The sequence below is a fragment of the Aspergillus costaricaensis genome (assembly GCF_003184835.1).
Source record: "Aspergillus costaricaensis CBS 115574 unplaced genomic scaffold BO79scaffold_39, whole genome shotgun sequence".
NCBI lineage: Eukaryota > Fungi > Ascomycota > Eurotiomycetes > Eurotiales > Aspergillaceae > Aspergillus > Aspergillus costaricensis.
The window spans coordinates 276,745-298,878 of NW_020291839.1; the positions used below are offsets into that span (position 1 = coordinate 276,745).

The 22,134-nt window shown below is 52.7% G+C and overlaps 7 protein-coding genes across 7 annotated transcripts; 3 read left to right on the top strand and 4 right to left on the bottom strand.

Moving 5' to 3' along the window:
* Positions 1-1,194: 1,194 nt before the first annotated feature.
* Positions 1,195-6,823, top strand: ino80 (chromatin-remodeling ATPase INO80). Its single transcript, XM_025689390.1, has 4 exons — positions 1,195-1,908; positions 1,985-2,530; positions 2,590-6,406; positions 6,465-6,823. The coding sequence occupies exons 1-4, from the start codon at positions 1,387-1,389 to the stop codon at positions 6,671-6,673; spliced, it is 5,094 nt and encodes a 1,697-aa protein (XP_025535435.1). The 5' UTR covers positions 1,195-1,386; the 3' UTR covers positions 6,674-6,823.
* An 883-nt stretch (positions 6,824-7,706) lies between these two features.
* On the top strand, positions 7,707-10,123 carry hemA (5-aminolevulinic acid synthase HemA). Its single transcript, XM_025680118.1, has 2 exons — positions 7,707-8,203; positions 8,273-10,123. Exons 1-2 carry the CDS (start codon positions 7,858-7,860, stop codon positions 9,874-9,876), a joined length of 1,950 nt encoding a protein of 649 aa, XP_025535436.1. The 5' UTR covers positions 7,707-7,857; the 3' UTR covers positions 9,877-10,123.
* Positions 10,124-11,310: 1,187 nt separating this feature from the next.
* BO79DRAFT_290456 (DNA-directed RNA polymerase I subunit RPA49) lies at positions 11,311-13,074 on the bottom strand. Its single transcript, XM_025688888.1, has 3 exons — positions 12,867-13,074; positions 12,448-12,779; positions 11,311-12,383 (listed from the first exon to the last, which is right to left on the bottom strand). The coding sequence occupies exons 1-3, from the start codon at positions 13,012-13,014 to the stop codon at positions 11,382-11,384; spliced, it is 1,482 nt and encodes a 493-aa protein (XP_025535437.1). The 5' UTR covers positions 13,015-13,074; the 3' UTR covers positions 11,311-11,381.
* Positions 13,075-13,312: 238 nt separating this feature from the next.
* BO79DRAFT_240450 (uncharacterized protein) lies at positions 13,313-13,988 on the bottom strand (the record flags this gene model as incomplete). The annotated part of the gene is made up of 4 exons (XM_025685030.1): positions 13,899-13,988; positions 13,647-13,833; positions 13,535-13,572; positions 13,313-13,378 (listed from the first exon to the last, which is right to left on the bottom strand). Exons 2-4 carry the CDS (start codon positions 13,744-13,746, stop codon positions 13,313-13,315), a joined length of 204 nt encoding a protein of 67 aa, XP_025535438.1. The 5' UTR covers positions 13,747-13,833; positions 13,899-13,988.
* Positions 13,989-14,535: 547 nt separating this feature from the next.
* On the bottom strand, positions 14,536-16,558 carry BO79DRAFT_290457 (putative MFS transporter; the record flags this gene model as incomplete). Its single annotated transcript, XM_025688889.1, has 10 exons — positions 14,536-14,780; positions 14,841-15,158; positions 15,209-15,256; positions 15,320-15,373; positions 15,435-15,791; positions 15,847-15,876; positions 15,924-16,016; positions 16,079-16,239; positions 16,304-16,472; positions 16,543-16,558. The coding sequence occupies 10 exons, from the start codon at positions 16,556-16,558 to the stop codon at positions 14,536-14,538; spliced, it is 1,491 nt and encodes a 496-aa protein (XP_025535439.1).
* Positions 16,559-17,970: 1,412 nt separating this feature from the next.
* Positions 17,971-20,202, bottom strand: BO79DRAFT_180961 (peroxisomal biogenesis factor 3). The gene is made up of 4 exons (XM_025680119.1): positions 19,825-20,202; positions 19,376-19,728; positions 18,919-19,315; positions 17,971-18,858 (listed from the first exon to the last, which is right to left on the bottom strand). The coding sequence occupies exons 1-4, from the start codon at positions 19,980-19,982 to the stop codon at positions 18,168-18,170; spliced, it is 1,599 nt and encodes a 532-aa protein (XP_025535440.1). The 5' UTR covers positions 19,983-20,202; the 3' UTR covers positions 17,971-18,167.
* Positions 20,203-20,635: 433 nt separating this feature from the next.
* On the top strand, positions 20,636-21,859 carry BO79DRAFT_180965 (autophagy-related protein 101). The gene is made up of 3 exons (XM_025680120.1): positions 20,636-21,100; positions 21,182-21,523; positions 21,619-21,859. Exons 1-3 carry the CDS (start codon positions 21,022-21,024, stop codon positions 21,804-21,806), a joined length of 609 nt encoding a protein of 202 aa, XP_025535441.1. The 5' UTR covers positions 20,636-21,021; the 3' UTR covers positions 21,807-21,859.
* The last annotated feature ends 275 nt before the right edge of the window (positions 21,860-22,134 follow it).

Consider the following 22,134-nt stretch of genomic DNA (forward strand, 5'->3'; position numbering starts at 1 on the left):
TTTTTCTGAGGAATAAATTGATGAAGAAAAGTATGAAATAGCCGTTGTGTAGATGATTGTCTGCCTTGTATAAATTAACACCAAATTCGGGCAAATTCCATGTTCAAGACAGGAGAAGGCTAGGAGAAGGCTGGAAGAAGGCATCCAGCTGCTGCGAACTCCAGCTGTGGTGATCTGGGCAACGGCTAGTGGTCAGTAACACTCCGTAACGGTAATACCAATACATACGGACAGGTGCGGGATTGGATGGGGAAAGCAGAAAGAAACGAAAGAAGGAACGAGACAAGATGAGGGAAAATGAGGGAGAAAGTTGGCCCAAACGGGGGGAAAGGGAAGCAGCAGCGCAAAAAAAATCAAAAATACTGGAACCATCGCCATCATCCTCTTCATCATCCATCCATCCATCCCAATCCCAATCCCCAGTGAGATTTAATCTTCATCTCGAACTTCCATCTTTCTCATCATCATCATCTATGTATTCTGCCATCTCCTCCCCGGAGCACGACCCCATTCACCACCACCACCACGTCTAGCTAAGGAAGGAAAGGTATCTCAAACTGAGGTACGATACACTACACTAACTACACTACACTACACTACAACACCAGACCTGAACTGAACTGAGATCATCACCCTCCACTCTTCTTTCCCCTTACCTGCTGCTCACCTCCTCCATCTTTCACATTTACATCCACAACCACATCCACCTCACTCCCTCCCCCCCCCCCATTTGAATCCCAATCCCAATTCTCCATCAATTCATTTTGAGGATCCCCGTTGCGAACATTGCTGGGGTTTCTCAAGTAGTGTTCTCAGCCGGCCCAGGACCATTCCCCGATCGGGTAGCCCATTCACGGCTTGGCTGGGCCTGTGTTTCTTGTCGCATCCTGTCCGGAACGGTTGACCCGTGGAGGGTTTGTTGGCTCGCTCACCACAAGCACTTTGGAGCCCTCCGAAGATTCCTGTCAATCCGGTGAGGCGATCCTCCCTTTTCCACCTCATCCTTCCCTGTCTTTTTCTTCCATCTTCCCCCCATCATCTCCTGCCTTCATATCATCGCCATCCTTCCTCCCAATAACCTCCAGCCTTCCTTCTCCACTTCTCCCCATTTAGGCCTCTCAGAATTAATTCCTTCCGCAGATAGCTGGGACCAGCTGCGGCAACCAACCCGACGCGTGATCGCCCCCCATCGAGATCTTCCTGAGATAAATCCTCTCGAAACCCCCTTCGCGCATGGCCTGCCCTCGTTCTTCATAACGGTCCTTGTTCGCCCCGAACACGTTTTCTCCCCTTCCTCCTCCAACCACCCCCATCGCCTTCGCGGTCCCTGTTGCTGGCACCATCTTCTAACACTCGCCGCCGCGTTCCCCGGCACACGCGGCCACCATGACGGGGGCTCCGCCTTATAATCCCCAGTCTCCCACGCAGCAGTCTCGCTATCCGGTTTATTCCCCCCCAACTAAAAGCCGCCCTTACTACGCCAACAATGAACAATACCAGCAACATCCACCCCAGACGCCTCCTGCCTTCTCGTCCAGGAGCCCTCACTTCACCCATGCGCCTTCCCCGTTGCCAGGCACTCTGCCGCCATTGAACGGCGCCGCGCCGCCGTCATCTCATCCCTCGGAACCACCGTCGCAATTCCAGGCACATTCTTCGGCTGGAAACCCACAGTTTGCTCTCCCGCGGCCCTATCCTGGCTCCGTCTTGTCAGGCAACGGCGCATCTCCGTACGGTCACTCAACACCGTCCCACGCCCATCCCGCTGGTCGGCCCGATAGTCATCCCCAAACCTCACCCAAGAAGGAGACAGATTCCCAATTTTCCATGGGCACTCACGGTGTTATGGGTTATCCATCCTCCTCTGCGGTGCGCGAGCCACGAGCGTCTTCACCCCCCAAGGACGTGGTATGTTATCCCCTTGTTAGTCATGGCCACAATTCCCTACACATTGACTAACGCTGTGATGCTCTGCTACGTGTAGAAACCGACGAGGGCAGCAGATCCCATGTCTTTTGCCAGCATTCTCTCCGGACCGACTGAGGAGCGCGCTCCTCCCCCGAGACAATCTTCTGCCGAGGCTACCCCAACTCCCCTAGCGCCCGCAGCAACAGCCCAACCCAGTCTCAGTCCTCCCCCCGTAGCTTCGGCTGCTCCTTCACAAAAGTCCAAAGACCGGGCACCGCCTCTCACCGCCTCTCTACCGAGACTGGAGAAGAAGCCCACCACGGAGAAACGCCGTCGCAATCCACCGGAATCTGAGCAAAAGACAGCCGACTCACGGGCCTCCAATGTGGCCAACGGCGTCTCTGAGTCTTCAAAAACGCTCGCTCAGCCTCGTGGTGCCGGATCTCGGCAAGTGATGTCTGAACGGGAGACAGAAGCCCTCAACAAGGCGTTGGCTGATATGGCCGAAGCGGACAAGAGCGATGTGGAAGCCCCTGGTTACGACCGGTTCCGGGAGGAATATCGCGCCAAGGGCAAGAAACGTGCCTTTGCTACTGAACAGGCCGAAATCCTGAGACGCAAGGTAACGCAATGACTTCTATCATATGCAGAATCTTCTGGATTTACTGACACGGCTTCTAGCGCCGCCGAAACGACTTCCTTGTCAAGCTCAGCAAGTCCCTCGAGAAACAAGCGACTGCCGGCATGGACCGATTCCGATATGCAAACGAGGCATCCGTCGTTGCTGAAGTCCAGGCGAAAGAAATTCAGGATGAAAAGGAGCGCAAGAAGGACATGCAACGCAAGCGGCGTCGTGAGAACACGGTGCGCATGGAGATGCAAAAGAAGAAGGAAGCAGAGGCCAAGGCGCACGAAGCTCAGGATTCTGCGGAGAAGGCCAAGTTCCTTCGTGAAGCTGAACGGGCGCAAAGGAAAATCAAGACCACCAAGAGAGCTCTCGAGGGGATCACTGCCCCAGAGGAGATCAGCGAGGTCACTCCATTGGCCCCCAATCTCGAAGGCGGCACTACCAGCTCCTTCCACATTGGCCGGGGCTCGCCGTCGAGACGCAAGTCCGGTCGCGGTGGACCGGTCACCCGGCCAAAGAAGTCGAAAGAGCAAAAGCAGGCCGAAAAGGACGCTGCAGAGGCTGCTTATGCCGCTATGGAGAATGACGAACCTCTGCCTATCGCACCTAAGGAGGACCCCCGAAAGGAGTCTCTCAAGAAGGAGGTTAAAGGTGGCCGCTCCAAGGAGCCCACGCCAACGCCCTTGTCCGCCTACGAGACTAAAGGCTATAACCAGATTTATGAGCAGATCTGGCGTGACATTGCCCGGAAAGACATTCCCAAGGTCTACCGCATCAAGGCCTTGTCCCTCAGCACGCGTCAGGAGAATCTACGCAAGACAGCTCAGCTGGCTAGCAAGCAGTCCCGCAAGTGGCAGGAACGCACAAACAAGAGTATGAAGGATACTCAAGCCCGCGCCAAGCGCACCATGCGTGAGATGATGTCCTTTTGGAAGCGTAACGAACGAGAGGAGCGTGATCTTCGCCGTCTTGCGGAGAAGCAAGAGATTGAGTCTGCTAAGAAGGCGGAAGCAGAACGCGAAGCCAACCGTCAAAGGCGCAAGCTCAACTTCCTCATCTCCCAAACAGAACTGTATTCTCACTTCATTGGCCGAAAAATCAAGGGCGCAGAAGATGCTGCCGGGGACACAGCCGTGGAAACGACGGGTGAGACCGTCCAGCCCGGCAAGGGTCAGGATCATACTATCGACATGCCCTCCAGTGTTGCTGATGCAGGCACTAAAGTTACGAACTTTGAGGATCTTGACTTTGATGCCGAAGACGAGACCGCCTTGCGGCAGGCCGCCATGGCTAACGCCCAGAATGCTGTTCAGGAAGCGCAGGATCGAGCACGTGCCTTCAACTCTAATCAGGACCAGATGGATGCCTTGGATGAGGGCGAATTGAACTTCCAAAACCCTACAAGTTTGGGAGATATCGAGATCTCGCAGCCCAACATGCTTACCGCTAAGCTCAAGGAGTACCAACTGAAGGGTCTGAACTGGCTGGTCAACTTGTACGAGCAAGGCATCAACGGTATCCTAGCCGACGAGATGGGTCTGGGAAAGACCATCCAATCCATCTCCGTCATGGCTTATCTCGCCGAGGTACACAACATCTGGGGTCCGTTTTTGGTTATTGCGCCCGCTTCAACCCTACACAACTGGCAGCAGGAAATCACCAAGTTTGTGCCGGATATCAAGGTGCTTCCCTACTGGGGTTCTGCCAAGGATCGTAAGATTCTCCGCAAGTTCTGGGACCGCAAGCATATCACCTACACCAAGGAATCGGAGTTCCACGTGCTGGTGACGTCGTATCAGCTCGTCGTGCTTGATGCTCAGTACTTCCAGAAGGTGAAATGGCAGTACATGATTCTGGACGAAGCTCAGGCCATCAAGTCCTCGCAGAGTTCACGATGGAAGAACTTGCTTGGATTCCACTGCCGTAACCGTCTCCTTCTTACCGGTACCCCGATTCAGAACAATATGCAGGAGCTGTGGGCCCTTCTTCACTTTATCATGCCGACATTGTTTGATTCTCATGACGAGTTCAGCGAATGGTTCTCTAAGGATATTGAATCTCATGCTCAGAGTAACACGAAACTCAACGAGGATCAGCTGAGGCGTCTACACATGATCTTGAAACCTTTCATGCTGCGTCGTGTGAAGAAGCACGTCCAGCAGGAGCTGGGAGACAAGGTCGAAAAGGACATTTTCTGTGATCTTACCTATCGCCAGCGGGCCTATTATACCAATCTACGGAACCGCGTCAGCATCATGGATCTTATCGAAAAGGCTGCCGTCGGTGACGAGGCCGATAGTACGACCCTGATGAATTTGGTCATGCAGTTCCGTAAGGTCTGTAACCACCCTGACCTGTTCGAGCGTGCCGAAACAAAGTCTCCCTTCTCTACCGCCTACTTTGCCGAGACGGCGTCGTTTGTTCGGGAAGGCAGCAACGTCGATGTCAGGTACTCAACCCGCAATCTGATTGAATACCCCATGCCACGCCTTCTTTGCGGTGCAGGCGGTCGTGTCGATATTGCGGGCGCTGAAAATCCTCACGCCGGGTTCCGCGGACGATACCTAAACCACTTGATGAATATCTTCACCCCGGAGAATATGAAGCAAAGCATTCAGGACGACGGAGCGTTCTCTTTCCTGCGTTTTGTTGATACATCACTTGGTGAAGCATACGAGCAATCGCACCTCGGAGTCTTCGAGCGAGCAGTCCGCCGCCGGGGTCAGGTTAACAGGTTATCCCGGCTTAACGTTGCCTACGATGACGACAAGGAGCTGGCAGAGTCCGCCCTTCCGCATACACTGTTCAACATCGTCGATCGCAATGATAAGCACGCCGTCAATGAAGTTGCCGCAGAGGGAATAATGCGGGACTTGATGACCGTCTCGCAATCTACGTACGAGCGGGAAGGCCTTAACGTCATTGAACCCTGCGTCAGTCCTGCCGCATCGGCACCTCCGATCTCTGTGGTTTCCTCGAGCCATGTCCCCTCGATCGAGGCAAAGGACACCCTCTTTAATGTCACCGTTCGACACGCACTGTATAGCCCGCCTTCAAGACAGCTCGATGAACAGATTATCGAGAAGAAAGTGGACCCTAGCCCGTACTCGCTTGCCCCCATGCTTCCGGCGCCGATTTCTGTCAAGGGCCGTTACACGCACATTGAAGTGCCATCCATGCGCCGGTTTGTCACCGATTCTGGTAAACTGGCTAAGCTGGATGAATTGCTTCGAGAGCTCAAGGCAGGCGGTCACCGTGTGCTGCTGTACTTCCAAATGACCCGCATGATCGACCTGATGGAGGAGTACTTGACTTACCGCAATTACAAGTACTGCCGCTTGGATGGAAGCACCAAATTGGAGGATCGCCGCGACACTGTCGCTGACTTCCAACAGCGCCCTGAAATTTTCGTCTTCCTGCTGTCCACTCGTGCTGGTGGTCTGGGTATCAACTTGACTGCGGCCGATACCGTCATCTTCTACGATTCGGATTGGAACCCGACTATTGACTCTCAGGCCATGGATCGCGCCCACCGTCTTGGTCAGACACGGCAGGTTACGGTGTATCGACTGATTACCCGGGGTACCATCGAAGAGCGGATTCGTAAGCGTGCCCTGCAGAAGGAAGAGGTTCAGCGGGTTGTCATCACAGGTGGCGCGGCTGGAGGAGTGGACTTCAACACGCGCAACCGGGAGAGCCGCACGAAAGATATTGCCATGTGGCTGGCCGACGATGAGCAAGCCGAGCTCATTGAGCAGAAGGAGAAGGAGGCTCTGGACCGCGGCGAAGTTTTCGGTGCGGGCAAAGGAGGAAAGAAGGCAGCTCAGAAGAGAAAGAAGGACATTACGCTGGATGATATGTACCACGAAGGTATGCCTTTCCCTACGCACTTTACGTATAGCTTTGAGATGAATTCTAACTTTCCTAGGCGAGGGCAACTTTGACGATGCCAGTGCCAAACCATCCGGGGCAGCAACTCCTGTGTCGACCGCAGAGAACGTGGGCACGCCCTCGTCCACCCCGGCACCCAAGCGTGGACGTGGACGCGGATCGGGCAAGGGAACGTCCAAGCGCGCCAAGACAACTAAGGAGCGACTGCGTCTCATTGACGGCGATGGAGGCCTGGGTCCCAGCTGATCCGACCAGACATTCGCACTTTCATTCTCTCGTTTTACCCATACGATTTGACGGAATGGCGGCGTTTGGATATCATTCCCTCTTGTCTTTCCTGTTTATGCCCAAGTTTCTAAAGTTTCTTCCATCCTTACCATTTTCCTTTTCTTTATTTTGCGATTCGAACACCTTTTCTTCATTTCACTTCTTTCCTCGGCTTCGGGCTATGTTATCCGAGGTCATGTATTAACAAGGAGCATTTTGATACACGAGACATTAGGTTAGGGCGGCAGTGTGGTGATGAGCAGACTATTGCGGTAATGTATGAGACGGATGGACATGAGCTTAGTCATTATGAGGCATCCAAAAAGCAGCGGCGAGGAGGGAAGCAGACGACGGATAGACGGATGGATGTGGTATGTTTGTATTGTTCTACATGTGATTGGATTTGGAACTGGGATACATTTTTCACTTCATCTTATTTCTGCAAGTTCCTTCTTTCGCTCGGGGTTTGATTATTGATGGCATGTGGTTCTGGGCCTTGAGGGGATGAGTAATCCCGGTGACTGCAGTAGTAGATCGGTCTTCTCCGCACTTTTTGCCCCCGTGCGCTGTAACGATCGTCCCCAACACGTATTATGTAGTAGTATTTTCTGTACAGAGTACGTTGCCCGATTCATCGGATGGCATACGCCAACGAGCATCTCCGCATCCCAACCTGCATTGGATAATGCAGAAGACAATGCAGTAAGAGACAGATGTATACTTCAAGGAGTAACACCCTGATTACCTGTCCGATCCCAGGGTTTCACCAACTTCCCTGCCGAGCAAAGACCGGGTGGCCTGATGTGCGCCGTGAGTGGCCCGTTCGTCTTACTCAGCAAGATTTCCCCCATGCCGGCCTGCCGAGCAGCCAATCAGTGGCGTCTCGATCGTCAGCCTCGGCGAGTCATACCTAAAATTACATTCATTACCGGTCATGGAATCCCGTAATCGGGAGGCCAGTAATTTTTCCCCTCCCAAATCTGAAAGTTCCAGATATCATGTCTTGTTCTTCTTCCTTTTCCCTTCTTCTCCTTTTCACTACCCTCTTCTTCTCCTCCCCATTCCTTCACATCCACTGCTCCCTGATCGTCAATTAGGGGCTATCTCATCCCTTCGGCTTGCACTCTCCGTATCGAATTGTCTGCCCGCTCATTCGAGTCTCCATGGAGTCGCTTCTCCAGCAGTCCCGGGCCATGTGCCCGTTCCTCAAGCGCACCTCCCCGACCACTTTGCGCTCACTGTCTACCGCGACCCGCCCCAGCATCAGCCCTGGCGGAGGCACCATGTCCAACCTCCAGGTCCTGGCTCGTCGCTGCCCAGTGATGAGCAAGGCTCTGGCGGTGCAGAGTGCTCGCCTGGCTCACACCAAGCGGTTCACCTCTTACACTGCCGGTGTGGCGGGCCTGAACCCCAAGCAATTCCGGCCCACTGTCGGCAAGAGAGCGTTGCATTCGACCGCTGGCAATGGCGCTGATGTGACCCCGAATGTCTACAAGGAGTCACAGAGAGGTTAGTACTTTTCTTTATTCCTTTCCTACAGCCTCAGCACCAACATATATGCTAACGGCATTGTCTTAGCTCACCCCGGTCTTTCCGGCGTCACCAAGCAGCAGTTCGAACCGTCCGCCGCTACCGTGCCCGGCCCTCGTCCCCATGCCCCCAACGCCACGCCCTTCAACTACAATGCATTCTATCAGGGCGAGCTTGAGAAGAAACACAAGGACAAATCGTACCGCTACTTCAACAACATCAATCGCCTGGCCAAGGAGTTCCCCCGTGCCCACACCGCTTCTCCTGAAGAGAGGGTGACCGTGTGGTGCTCCAACGACTACCTCGGTATGGGTCGTAACCCCGAGGTGCTGAAATCTATGCACCAGGCCCTGGACAACTACGGAGCTGGTGCCGGAGGTACTCGCAACATTTCCGGTCACAACCAGCATGCCGTCGCTCTCGAAGGCACTTTGGCCAAGCTCCACAACAAAGAGGCTGCGCTGGTCTTCAGTTCGTGCTTTGTGGCTAACGATGCGACTCTGGCGACTCTGGGCAGTAAGATGCCCGACTGTGTCATTTTGTCCGACAGCCTCAACCACGCCTCCATGATCCAGGGTATCCGTCACTCTGGAGCCAAGAAGATGGTTTTCAAGCACAACGACCTGGTCGATCTGGAAACCAAACTTGCATCTCTTCCTTTGAACGTCCCCAAGATTATCGCTTTCGAATCCGTCTACAGTATGTGCGGTTCCATTGCCCCGATCGAACAGATCTGTGATCTGGCCGACAAGTACGGTGCCATCACCTTCCTCGACGAAGTTCACGCCGTGGGTATGTACGGACCTCACGGTGCGGGTGTGGCTGAGCACCTCGACTACGACATCTACGCTTCTCAGGATACGGCCAACCCTCGTGATACCAAGGGAACCGTCATGGACCGTATCGACATTATCACTGGTACTCTCGGCAAGGCGTATGGTTGCGTTGGTGGCTACATTGCCGGATCGGCGGCCATGGTGGACACCATCCGCTCTCTCGCCCCCGGCTTCATCTTCACAACCTCTCTGCCCCCGGCTACCATGGCTGGAGCGGACACCGCCATTAAATACCAGGCGCAGCACCAGCGCGACCGCGTCCTGCAGCAGTTGCACACCCGCGCAGTCAAGGAATCACTCAAGGAGCTGGACATCCCGGTGATTCCCAACCCATCCCACATCATCCCTCTCCTCGTTGGTGATGCCGAGGTGGCCAAGCAGGCCTCGGACAAGCTGCTCGAGGAGCACGGCATCTACGTGCAGGCCATCAACTACCCCACCGTGCCTCGCGGCGAGGAGCGTCTCCGCATCACCCCCACCCCCGGCCACGTCAAGGAGCACCGCGACCATCTGGTGCAGGCTCTGCAGACCGTCTGGAACGACCTGGGCATCAAGCGCGCCAGTGACTGGGAGGCCCAGGGTGGCTTCGTCGGCGTGGGCGTCGAGGGTGCCGAGGCCGCCAACCAGCCCATCTGGGAGGACGCGCAGCTGGGCCTGCAGCCTAGCGAGACCGTCGAAGCTGCCGTGACACGGGAGTTCCAGACTGCCGCTGCCGAGGCGCTCTCCCAGGCCGCTTCCCGCATGCAGACCGCCACTCCGGTGCGCCCTGCCGCTGCCACCACTGCCTCGATCCCCGTGGGAGTGGCTGCCGCTTAAGCCTATCCGGTTTAGGCTATTAAGGTGGTGGTCTGGATGTTACCACATCCAGCACAGTTGATCGTTATTATTACTATTCTCCCTCTGCTGGCGGATCAAACCCCAGCATGACCATATGACCAGACTCTGGACATTTGCCTACTATAATATGAAATATGAAGGTGGATAAAGACACATGGAACCGGCCAGTCGTTACCGATGATTTTGGGTTCTAGATCGAATGATCATGTCTATTCCTCATTATGCTCCAACAATTTTCCTAGTATTATCGTAGATGTAGTATGTACCATGCCTTCGCCCATTGAAGACAACTATACCAAAAATGAAAGAGAATGTTCGATGTCAGAGCCGTCACTGTACATAGTAGTTACCAATCAGCACAGCCCTCGATGTCATACAGTCTTCCTGTAAACAATGTACCTTTGAAGACTTGGCCAGCTTCAAAGAGGACAGATAGCATGAAGCTTCCTGTAAAAGCCTTACGGATGACCAGCTGGCTTTATGGGAAAATGAGATCAGAACACCCACCCCTAATGACTTATTATGGGTTGGAGTACATGTCATCATCACACTCGATGATATCATATCCACTTCAGCAGAAGTCAATATACTTACTGACAAGTGTGTAGTTTAATACTAAATCATCGATATTTGCGCGGAGAGAGAGAGGGAGATTGAGTTATTCATTGTAGTATCAAGTTTTATTGTCAATTACTACTACTTAGTAGTAGTAGTAGTAGTAGTAGTAGTAGTAGTAGGAGAAATACCTATTACATCATGGTTAGTTAGTAGAAGTAGGTGCATAAATAAGTAATTTATGAAGAGAAAGGAAGAAAAAGAACTTATTAAAAGTGCAATGGACCTTGGATGCATAATGGTGGTGAATATTGAGTAACTTCGTAGTGTAGATGATGTATTTACACACAATGAATACAGTCAGGATATAGTTGAGTGCAGAGGCTACTACTACTACTACTACTACTACTACTACTACTACTACTACTACTACTACTACTACTACTACTACTACTACTACTACTATTGAAGCTAGTACTACTGATCGTACTTAGTTATTAGTCTTCACTTTCATCGCTGTTACTTAAGTCATGTGGAGTGAGTTGGCAGTCCGGAATCCTTGCTAAGTATACTTAGTGATTGAGAGACGTAGGGTAACTATATATCCAAGTAGTATTTATATACTTCCTACCATATTATGTCATGTCGTAACATACTGCACAATTGGTTTCCAAGACACCAGATGTGCATCGAATAGGTTAGTACTACTAGTAATATCTACCTAGGAGACATCGAGGTGAAGTAATTATTTATCTACAAGTAAACTACAAACTACTGCAAGTTCTTGAACAAACCCAAGTGGTTCAGCTGAAGAAAGTAGAAAATCGACGTTCTTTTGCCAATCCATCCATACATACAGAGAAATAATGCTAACTTACAATCAATCAATCAATCAATCACACCCAAACAAACCCTCGCCATCAAATCCACTACCTCCGTCCACCACCACGACTAACCTTCGGGAACTCAACGGGAATCTTCAACCTAGCAACCCGTCTAGCCGCAGCCTCGGCCTTACCACCCTTAATACCCCATTTAGCAAACTCCGACTCGCGGGGCTTGTCGACGCGGCAACCCAACTCGCGGAAATACTGCGTGATCGCCACGTTATCGAGGCGCAGATCATCACGGAGATCCGAGGGATCGGTAGCCAGCTCGTTGGGGGCGTTTCCGCCGGCGGAGCTGTTACCACCGTCCTTGGAAGGTTGGGGCGGGATGTGCAGCGAGAGGGCGCAGATGGTCGTGTGGAGGAAGGTGATGTCGTTCTTGGAGAGGGAAGCACCCTGGGGCGCGAATTTGCGGCGCACGGCGTCGATGACGGGGTCCGCGATCTGGTCGCCGCTGGCGGAGTTCTCGCTGATTGTTCCACCGGAGAGGATACGGCGGAGGTCTTCGCGGGGAGGGAGACGCTTGCTGCCGGGGCCGGCGGACTTGTCGCGGCCGGGACGGAGACCGCGGGCGAGTTCCAAGAGGAGGAGGATGAAGCGGAGGATCTGGAGGTGGGTGGTGTTGCCGGAGAGGGCGACGGCTTCGACGCGGCGGGAGACGTACCGCGAGGTGGTGTTGACGGCGGCGCCGGAATTAACGCTGTCTTGCCATTCTTTGACGTTGGGGAGTTGACGCAGGGTGGCCAGGCCGTTGGGGACGAGGACATCAAGCGGGTAGACTTCTGACGGGTGTGCAGCGTCCAGGTTGGCCTGGGGCAGAGGCTTCGCGGCTTGAACCTGCGCTTGCAGGGCGGCAGCCTTGGAGGCGATATCTGTGGCTGCGTCGGCGGGCATGGCGCCCAGGATGGCGGTTTCGGCGGCGGAGGCAGCGCCTGAGGGCACGTTGGAGAGCTGAGCGTTTTCGGCAAGCGATTGAGCGGCCTTGCGAGATTGTTTGGTACCGAAGGTGTTGGTGAGTTCTGTTCTTTGAGCGCGCATGGTTTTCTAGTGGGGGTTGGAGGGTCAGCCAATGTCCGGTGAAGATCATGGAGGACAGGATTGAGCGAACCATTTCTTCTTCTTCACTCTCCTCCTCTGACTCTTCGTCAATCGCTCTCATCTTGCGAACAGCGCCACGCAGGGTCATCTTCCGCACTTCGATGAACTGCCAGGTTTTGTTCTCCGGGTCCACGACCGCGACGTAGTGCTTGAGCTGGGAGTCGGCATCCTCCTCGGCCTCGCGACCCACGAAGTCCAGCTTGGGGTGCTCGGAGGACTGAAGCAGCAATTCGGACGAGACGATGCCCTTGTTCCGTGACGACGAGGAGGAGGTTTTGCTGCGGGTCTTGAGATATGGGTTGAGGCGGAGATTGCGCGGAGCGTTGAGACCGGGAGTAGTGACTGAAGTGCATTATATTAGATTATTCCCATACCATATGACCGTGCCATGAGGGCAGTGAGGGCATGTGTAAAAAAGGTGCAGCATACTGATCACCGGAGCTAGTTCGCTATCATCCTCCACGACGCTGGAGGCCAGCGGAGGCAGATCTTGCAGCTCGAGCGCGGGCTTCTTGCTAGGCCTTTCATGGCGATCGGAGGCGCGCTTGCGCTTCTTTTCGACCTTATCGGACGGCATTATGTCTGGATAAGGAATTGAAGGAAAATGCGACGCCGCGGAGAGAGAATTGACTGGTAGGGAGATTATCGGGCAGGTGGAGGGAAAATTCCACGAAAAAAAGTTGAAGGCGGTCAGGCGGGCTGTGAGCGGAAGGCGGAGAAGACTCCAGGGCGGGCAGGTAAGCCTTCATGCGCACACAATCTTCCTAGTTTAATATGGTCCTATCATTATAGTCTGATTGATAATTTTGGATATCTTCGAGTACTGTTTTTCTACAAGATCATGCTACAGTGGTTTTGAAGATTTACTGGGAACATCATGTGCGTCGTAAACTTTTTGGTATTTGGAATAAATTCTCATGACCTCTCCATGGCCCGGAATTCTATCGGATTTCCCCAATAGAACCCAGGACACGAGAAATTGACCAGTCCCCACGCAAAGCTCATCGGCAATGGCAAAGAGTAAGATAGTACAGGAATACAGAAAGACCATTCGACTCTTCCACCATGCCTTCCAACCCCACCAAACACATTCGTACCTCCGAAGGAAAAGATGCGGCACTCGCACCCCCACTGTCTGGATCAAAAGGAAATCAAGAGAAGATCGAAAACGTTATAACGAGCCCGAGGGATTGGATGTGTAGATGAAACGGCGGGCTCCGAAGTCGATTGCACCGAGAATGTTGTGGCAGACCAGACAGGCCTCGATTGAGATACCGAACCACGTAACGATCATAACTGGAATCATCATCGTGACGTCGTCGCAATTGTCATGTTTAGCGTTCAAACTGAGCGTTCACATGAAGAGCTGAGATGGAGTGGGCGAGTCATTTATTTGCTGCAGAATTGGTTAGTTGATTGCCGGTTTGCTTTGATTTGCTCATTGCTTTGAATAGCACTCACGATCTAGCTCTCATCTTTCTTCTCTTGCGCTTGAGGCGACGAACGCGCTTCTTTCTCCACTTGGCTCTCATCTTCGAAGAGAATTCGAAACTGATACCAGTCAGTCAGTCACTGTTGGCCCAGCTGGACGACAAAGCGCTGCAACCAGTGCAGGCTGGGAGGGGGTACTCACACTTCTGCGAGGATGAAGAGATGGTTGCAGGAATGATGGAGAGCGGCCGCGGTTGAGCTTCTTGTGTGCGCCGTGGCTGACTCAGCATGCAATGCCGCTAAGGGCTCGCTAGTGTTGCGCCGGCGCTGATTGGCTCGCTGATTGTCATCCACTGCTTTACCGAGACTGGCATTACCGCTTTGGGCCTTGCCCGTGACATCAACCCTCCTGGTGCGTGTACCTTCAGTACCGTGGCATGCGGTGGGAACCCATTACCATTGAGAAAAAAAGACTCGGTTGTTATGATGCGTTCAATGGCATTTAGATTCATTATTCTCGTTTCACCTGTTCGTGTGTCTTATCAAGGACAGCCCTAGCTAGCCCTATCTACTACGGTATAACTATGAATAACATCGTGCTCTATGTAGAATGTAGATGTCCGCCAGAATTAAAGATAGGATCCTCAAGCTGCATTGGGAAAATTGCTTAATAGCCGTAACGGTAGGTCACCGCCAGATCTCCCTGGACCTCTTCTTCATCTTCTCGCAGCTCCGCGGGGGCGCCATTGGCCATGACCCGGTCTCGTCGCTTGTTCTCCGCCCAGAGAGCCACAAAGTATCCAATGCAGCAGGCCGCGGAGAAGCAGATGAAGGACAGACTAATAATATAGCCATTCCGATACTCAGGTGCATCTTTGGCTAGGAATGCATATGTGGAGATGATACCTCCCGCTGGTAGATAACCATGTTAGCAGCGTCATCTATTTATGCTTTTGTGTCGACGTCACTTACTGTTCCCGAACCCAACCTGCCATGCCGTGCCCACGCTGCGCCTGCGATGACCCCCTAGGTTCATAGCAAACCAACATACAATAACCGGCATCGCACTATAGCAGCCACAGGTCACCATGAAGAGCGCGCCGTATTGGACGTGTCGATGAGCCTCTCCGTGCACATTCAATAGTATTCCAAATCCAGCCATAGCAATTGCTGTAGGAATCAAAGTGAAAGCCAGCCGATGTCTGGTTAAATCAGAAAACGTTGCGATTACCATCGAGAATGCAAACGCAGCTGCCCATGGTGGAATCGAGTACAGTTGGGTTTGGATGGCTGGTATAAAAGCTCAGTATACAGCGTATTCAGTGGCAACATATACATACTTCCGTAGCCATAGGTCTTGATAATAGTCGGGGCGAAGAAAGCATATCCTGAGCTTGTTAACATATACTACTTTCCTGATAATCACAGATTAAAACGGAAATCAAGCTTACCATATGCTGTGACAACCTGCCCGAAGTACATAAACCCGCCAAGGAAGATCTTGTCTGTTATTCAGTCAGCATATGCAGGAAGGTATGGCGCCTTCTGGCACTCGCATGTACTTACAGTCCTTGAAGACGGCCAACACATCGCGCCAACCCATACGAGCATCGTGCCCAGCTTTCCCTGCATCACGGGCCAGCTTAGCCCGGATGTACGTTCGCTCTTCCTCATTAAGCCACTTGACATCCTCTGGGAACCCTGGGATGATAAAGAACCAGACAATGGCAACCACGCAAGTGATAACACCCTCGATGATGAAAACCCACCGCCAGCCCCCGTAGCCTCGGAGTCCGGCCATCTTTCCTAGACCGCTGGCAAGCAGACCGCCGAAGGCGCCCGCTAGCGTGGTCGAGCTGAAGAAGAAACTAAAGCGCTTCTGTGCCTCGCTGCGCTTATACCACATGCCCAAAAGATAGAAGCCTAGGAGGCACTCTGTTAGCGAAAGGTCCCTAGAGCTGGGAAAGAGACCACTCACATCCAGGGAACATGCCCGTTTCAAACATTCCTGCGTCTCTATTAGTTATATGTCGGTGAAATCGATTGCCTTCATACCCAGGAACCAGCGTGTAGTCATCAATCCACCCCAGTTTGAGACCAAACCCTGACATATCATGACAAGGCCGAACCCGAACATACAAAAAGACACTGTCATCATCAGTAACCCTTTAAGCGGTGCACAACGGTGCTTATGGTCGTGGGATACATACACCATACATGAGGTTTCAACTTCTTCAGCAAGATATTGGATGGAATTTCGAATATAACGTAGGGCACAAAGAATATAGTGAGCGCGGTATTGTACTTCGTCCCCGTAGCGATGTTGAGGTCCGTCTCGAGCCCGAGTACGGCCGCATTGCTGATGTTGACACTATACCAGGCACAAACTGTTATGAAAATTATATCCTATTACCAAGACAGCAGAAGGCACATACCGATCCAGGAAAGCAAGCAGATACAGGACGCAGAGACACGGGACGATGTGCCAGTCAATCTTGGCCATGAGCCTGCGCTCCGTGGTTGTGGTGAGAGGAGGAAGATCTGATGTGAGCGCTTCAATGTGGCCCTCGGGTTTCAATCCGGGTTCGGGCTGAGGAGAGCGATCTATTGACTCTGTTTACGCAGCCTGAGGTCACTATTGTCTTCGTGAGACCTCGATTCATATGAACTGTACCTTCGGATGACCCCATTGTGACTGGTGGGCGGAAATATGGATACTATTGTATGCTTCTGTGTCTCTGCGCTAGATTGCGACACGATGGGTAGAAATGTTGTGACCGAATTATTCCAGCTGACAAGGGTGTACTCTCGTCAGATATAAGGTGCAACAGCAGTAATCGAGAAGCAAGGGATGTATGTCACGGAGAGCGCGTAAACAGACAAGATAAGGTGCAGAGATACTATTTTACGGAGAGGACCACGACAATTGGCCACGCAGAGGGGAGCAGGAAGAAGAAGAAGAAAAGACACCGCACAAGAGGGGCAAGCAGGGGTGCCAGACCAGATTGATAGTGAATACGGACTGCTTTGATGGCGGCTGACGAACCATCCAAGCTAACCAATCGCCTATACAGGCCGCTGTGATGAACACGGCAGTGGAGGAGGACCAATTAACTCATTGACTCGGGAGGCCTTACATTAGCGAGGGAATGAGACGGGTCGGATACATCCTACCCATTTCGGCCTAAACCGCAGGTCAGATAGCCTGACAGGCTGGGCATTGCTTAGCATGATTGTCCGATCCATGGTGCCTCCCGACTATGCCTCTCGAAGGTTTCATCCGGCTGTCCTATCTGTATAGTCTGAGGCCATGATGATGGCTTTATCGGGGTTGGAACCAAAGATGATACCAGTTTGGACGGATGTAACATGCCGAGGGGGAGAAAGTTTTAAGAGGAATGGAGGGAAAAATGCCGGCTGTCAGCTCCATCCAGTCTGCACATTCCCTGTCCCGGGATTCACAGACCTAGTCTAGAAGGAGCAGAGAGTACGCAGTAGTAGAGAGAGTATAGAGAGTAGGTATTTTTAAGCAATAGTCCAGCCATGGCCAACTAGTAGAAGATTAGTAGATAGTAGCCGTGCCAAACCCACCTTTTTCCCCGCAGATCCCTTCCTTCGCTAAGCTTATCTACCCCACAATTGGCAGTTCTCGAGCAGTTCGTTCCCTAAGCTTCAGGCATAATAGAATGGAGAGTTATAGACATCGCAACGACAACAAAGTATCTGCGCGCTGTCGAAATTTCCTGCTTTCGGGCCACTACAAAATTCATAGGCTGCAACATACTAAAGCCAAATGCACAATGGAGGTCCAATGAGAGGGCAAGAAGATATGGACCGGGTGGCACAGATGCCGTATCCAGTCTCACAACCTGCATAAATGCGCAAATAGAAGTCTCCGAAGCTGCTCGGGACAAGAGTGTCATGTCTGATCATTTGGGTCCATGCGTGGTGGCACTGGCCAGCCATGTGCTGCCCTTCATTCGTCCCACGTCCCCCCCCCCCCCCCCAACATCCTGAGGATCATTTGAGAGGACGCGTACGATGATACTTTCAACTTTCAATCTAGCAATATGCCCGCCCTTCCGGTAATGGTTCTGGAACACCCATAACCCTTATAAGCTAGCTTGTCATAAATAATAAATACTCGCCACCACGAGCTATCATACAATCGTACTATCTCTCTCCCAGTCCGCGCCGAGAAGAGACTCCGGATAGATGAGGGATCATTTATGCCACAGATATTCCCGAAATTCCCAAACATTCTCTAGAAAGCCCGCACACGATCATCACACACGGTCATTAGCTCGACGGTTGATCATCCACAGCCTTTCCCCATGCCTTCTCAAACGCCGAGTCATCATCCACTGCTACGACTGATGCTCCTGGGGTAGGCTCTTCTTCGTTGGCATCCTCCTTCTCAATCATCTCTGGGGCAGGTGATGTAGGAACATCAAAGCCAGCCTCTGCTCCCGATGGCTGCGTCCTTGAATCGGTCCCAAGCAGCTCAGAGTCAAAGTTGGAGCTGTATATAACAGCCGCAAAGGCCTCTAGCTCTCGTACCCCCTGTTCAATGGAAGTCAGATACAGGTTTGGGGGAGCTGTTCCATTTCCGATCACATGGGCTTGTCGAGCCAGGACGGCCAACACATTTGCAAGCTTCGTTTTCGTGTCGGAGCCGTCAGCCGCGGGGACGACCGTGGCGACCGAGTCAAAGGACTGAGGAACAGACGTGGGCACCTGAGTGGACGATTTGAACGCATCGGCCTTGCATTGATCAATAAGAGTCTGGAAGCATTCGTTGTTGAGGAGTAACATAACACGAATGAAAGTCGGGGAGTCGATCAGATCGGCCGTTTCGTCCAGGAGATGGCGCAGCGACGCTGTCGTTTGAGGTGTCGCGGGTTCCGTCACTCCAAGAACCCCGGACTCCTGCAACAGATAGTCCTCCTCTCCTCGCGAGGGGAGCACATAAGATAACCACTTCCGATGCCTGTTAGATGAATAACGGGTCAGCATCCGGCCAGTGAGACTTGCTCATAAAAAAACGTACTTCCTGTCCTCCTCGGTCTTGCCCTCTATCTTCCCACGGACTTGCAGGATCAATTCCGACAGCTTGCTCAGCGAGATGTCCTCCCGGGGATTCAAAGGTCCAAACACCTCCGTCACGGCGGCCTGCACCTCCTCCATCAACTGCTTCCAGCCTCGGTGAAGCAGCCACCAACTGAAGGCAAGGTATCTCCGATTTGTCTCAAAGTCATGACCCAGTGTTTGCGTGAGGTCGTCATCATCGTGATCCTCAAGTCGAATAGTTGAACCATCCGCTGGGGGTGTGGCCATAGAGATTACGCTGGAGAGGTAGTTGCGTCGGCCGAGCAGGTTAAGTTGAATTCGAGTGAAGATGGTCAGCAAGGTCAGGGTATAGATGAGCGTAAACGACCTAGTGATAGCTATGATGGTCTGTTAGACTCCTTGGTTCCTGTAAAGAAACAACGATACGAAATACTCACAGGTTATCTTGACCTCGTTCCACAGCTGGGTCTTATTTCGCTTCGGACGTGGTGAGCTGCCCCCCTCGATGGTCGACTCCCCTAATTGACTCGTACGGACAAATCCATCGCTTTGGAAGCTAGACAAGCTACGCCGATCATCATCCGTTATACTGGGGCCCACCGAGCTTAGATCCGAGCCTGTTCCTTCCCCAGCGTTAAGACGAGCCAGTCGTTCTGCACGCTTCCTCTGGAGCTCCTTGGTCAATTCTTCCACGGGAAGTGCCTCGAGGATATCCTCCGCCGCCGTCGGTAATAGGGCTAGCACAGTATAGGTACAATCGGTCTGGTTTTGTTCAAAGCGTCGCCGCAAGCTGGACAAGAGGCAATAGCCGTCAGTTACCGTTTTCGAGCACGCGAGCAGGTCACATCGATGAGATAAGTAGAGGTAAGGGAGGCTCATCACTTACTTCTCCCGAGCAATGCGGTCACTACTCATGCGCTCGCGCGCCTCTGAGATCTTGGACAGCAGGTACTGGCCTGCGAGATAGCCCGCTCCGATCACGCCAGCTCCGATCGCAAGGCCCTTGCGATTGCGCCGGAACCAGCGCTTAGTGGCACTGATCATTATGGAGCAAAGAGGATCGGGGACAGTTTCTCAGATATAAGGAGCAGTACAGTTCATCGTATGAAGTGAAAGAAAAAAGAAGAAAAGGAATAATGGAGGTTGGGAATCACAAGGAAAGCCGAAGCGACGGCGTGAGTGATGGAAGAGCGACGGCAAGCACGGTCGGGGATCGAGGGTCCCTGAAGCGGCCTCGGCTAAAGAGCAGCCAGCAACACGTATGATCGTCACCAGCGGGTCAGGCTATGGCGGATGCGAGGATATATGGTGGTCTGTAGATTAGTAGTAGCCAGAAAGGAACGAGTGTGAGCTAGTTGTTGGGAAGGCCAAATGGCAATAGTTTGTGCCACTTCATCCCCGCAATTAGTTGCATCATCGTTATAAGTCACGGTGGTTCTGCTCTTTTCATTTGCATCTCGGCCTGATTCTGTCCGACCATGAATGCGAACCAACCTTAGGCAGCCAGGCCAGTGCTGGCCAGGTACCGCCAATACCAGACGATACGGGTGCGGATGCCCCCTATCAGGGCTGATAAGGGATAAGGAGAACAGCCATCATACCGTCACAGGCGAGGGGCACCCCATCATTACATACACGCCATGACTCCCCATTATTCTTCCCTCCTCAACATCATCATCTCTATCTCTCTTTCTTTCTTTATCTTCTCACTCTTCCTCCTCCATATATAGCCCCCCCCCTCTCACCTTCACAATCATAATATACACATGGATTGTATCCCCAGCAGATCATGCCTCCCTCATAACCCGTTCTCCATGTCAACCTCTCCACACCGGTCCTAGTCAATCAATCCCGCTCTGTCCCCCCTCCCCCGAACGCCAGCGTCATCGTCATCACCGGTTCCCACCCCTTCAACCCCAGACTTGATCTGATCCATCCTTCGACTAAACACGTCGGAACCTCTTCCCCACTAGACAGCTCAGCTCCCACTCAACTGGACAGTCACTTGTTGCCTGTCGATCGCTGAGTTCAGTTAATTACTCTACACATACATAGGGTGGCACCGGTCGCTATCCCCATCAAGATGGAGCCCCGCAAAACGCCCCCGGAGTACTTTCTGGAGATCTTCGCAGATACAACCAACGTCCGCGACGTGTTAAAAGGTGAATCAGTTCTTCTCTTCACTGAACCTTTCCCTGTACGACTACACAGCTTAAATACTAACATTCTCTCTCCACAACCAGGTATCCTCAACACCATCTTCTTCCACCGATACTTCCCCTCTATCCGCCCCATCACCTTCGACGTCCTCGACTTCACCCTCCCCGCCATCAACGACGTAGATCTCGAAACCCTCATCGACTCTCGCGTGAGTTCCCTCGTCCGCCAGCACTCCTCAGCAGCCAGCGCCCCCGATGGCGGCGGCGGCGGGGGTGTCCGGGCCCGAATGGCTGTGGAATTCTACGAAAAGCGACGTCGACGACCGGGAATCTGGTTTGGCGGACTATCAGGGAAGGGCGAGGAAGAAGTATGCTGGGAAGTGTGGAATTTGGATGTGACGATAGCCACTCCTCGAACAGAGTCTGGTATGGACGCAACCCAAACCCCCACACTCAACGCCCATCCGCCAAGCTATTACCTCTCTCTCCCTCCTGTACTGACATGTGATTGCCGGGTCTAGAACGCGCCAAAGTGCGCAAAGCCATGGAGAATATGCTACAGAAAGCCGTCCTGAAGATTTTAGCCGTGGTTAGCCGCGATAAGGAGCACATTCCCCCGATTACTACGAGTGATTCGAATCCGTTCCCTTATCGCGTGGTTCTGAACCCCAGATCGGATGGTTGGCAGAATCGCTTCGGGTTATACTGATGCAGGCTAACCCTCCTATCCCTATCACCCTCTACTACTTCTTCCCATCCCAGTCACACACACACACACACACACACACACACACACACACACACACACACACACACACACAAAACATGTGCCCAGGCTACGGTTACCTGGACGCGAATATTGCTATGACATACATGAAAAACGATGCGCAGGGCAGGGCTGGCGCGGCAGGGCGCACATCTCGGTTATGTATGGAATGCTACCTATGTGCTTTTCCCAGGAGTAGCCCGCGCCACCACCACCCTGGTCTATTGATTTCCCATTCCGGCGTCGGTGGCGTCCACAATCACATCAACCA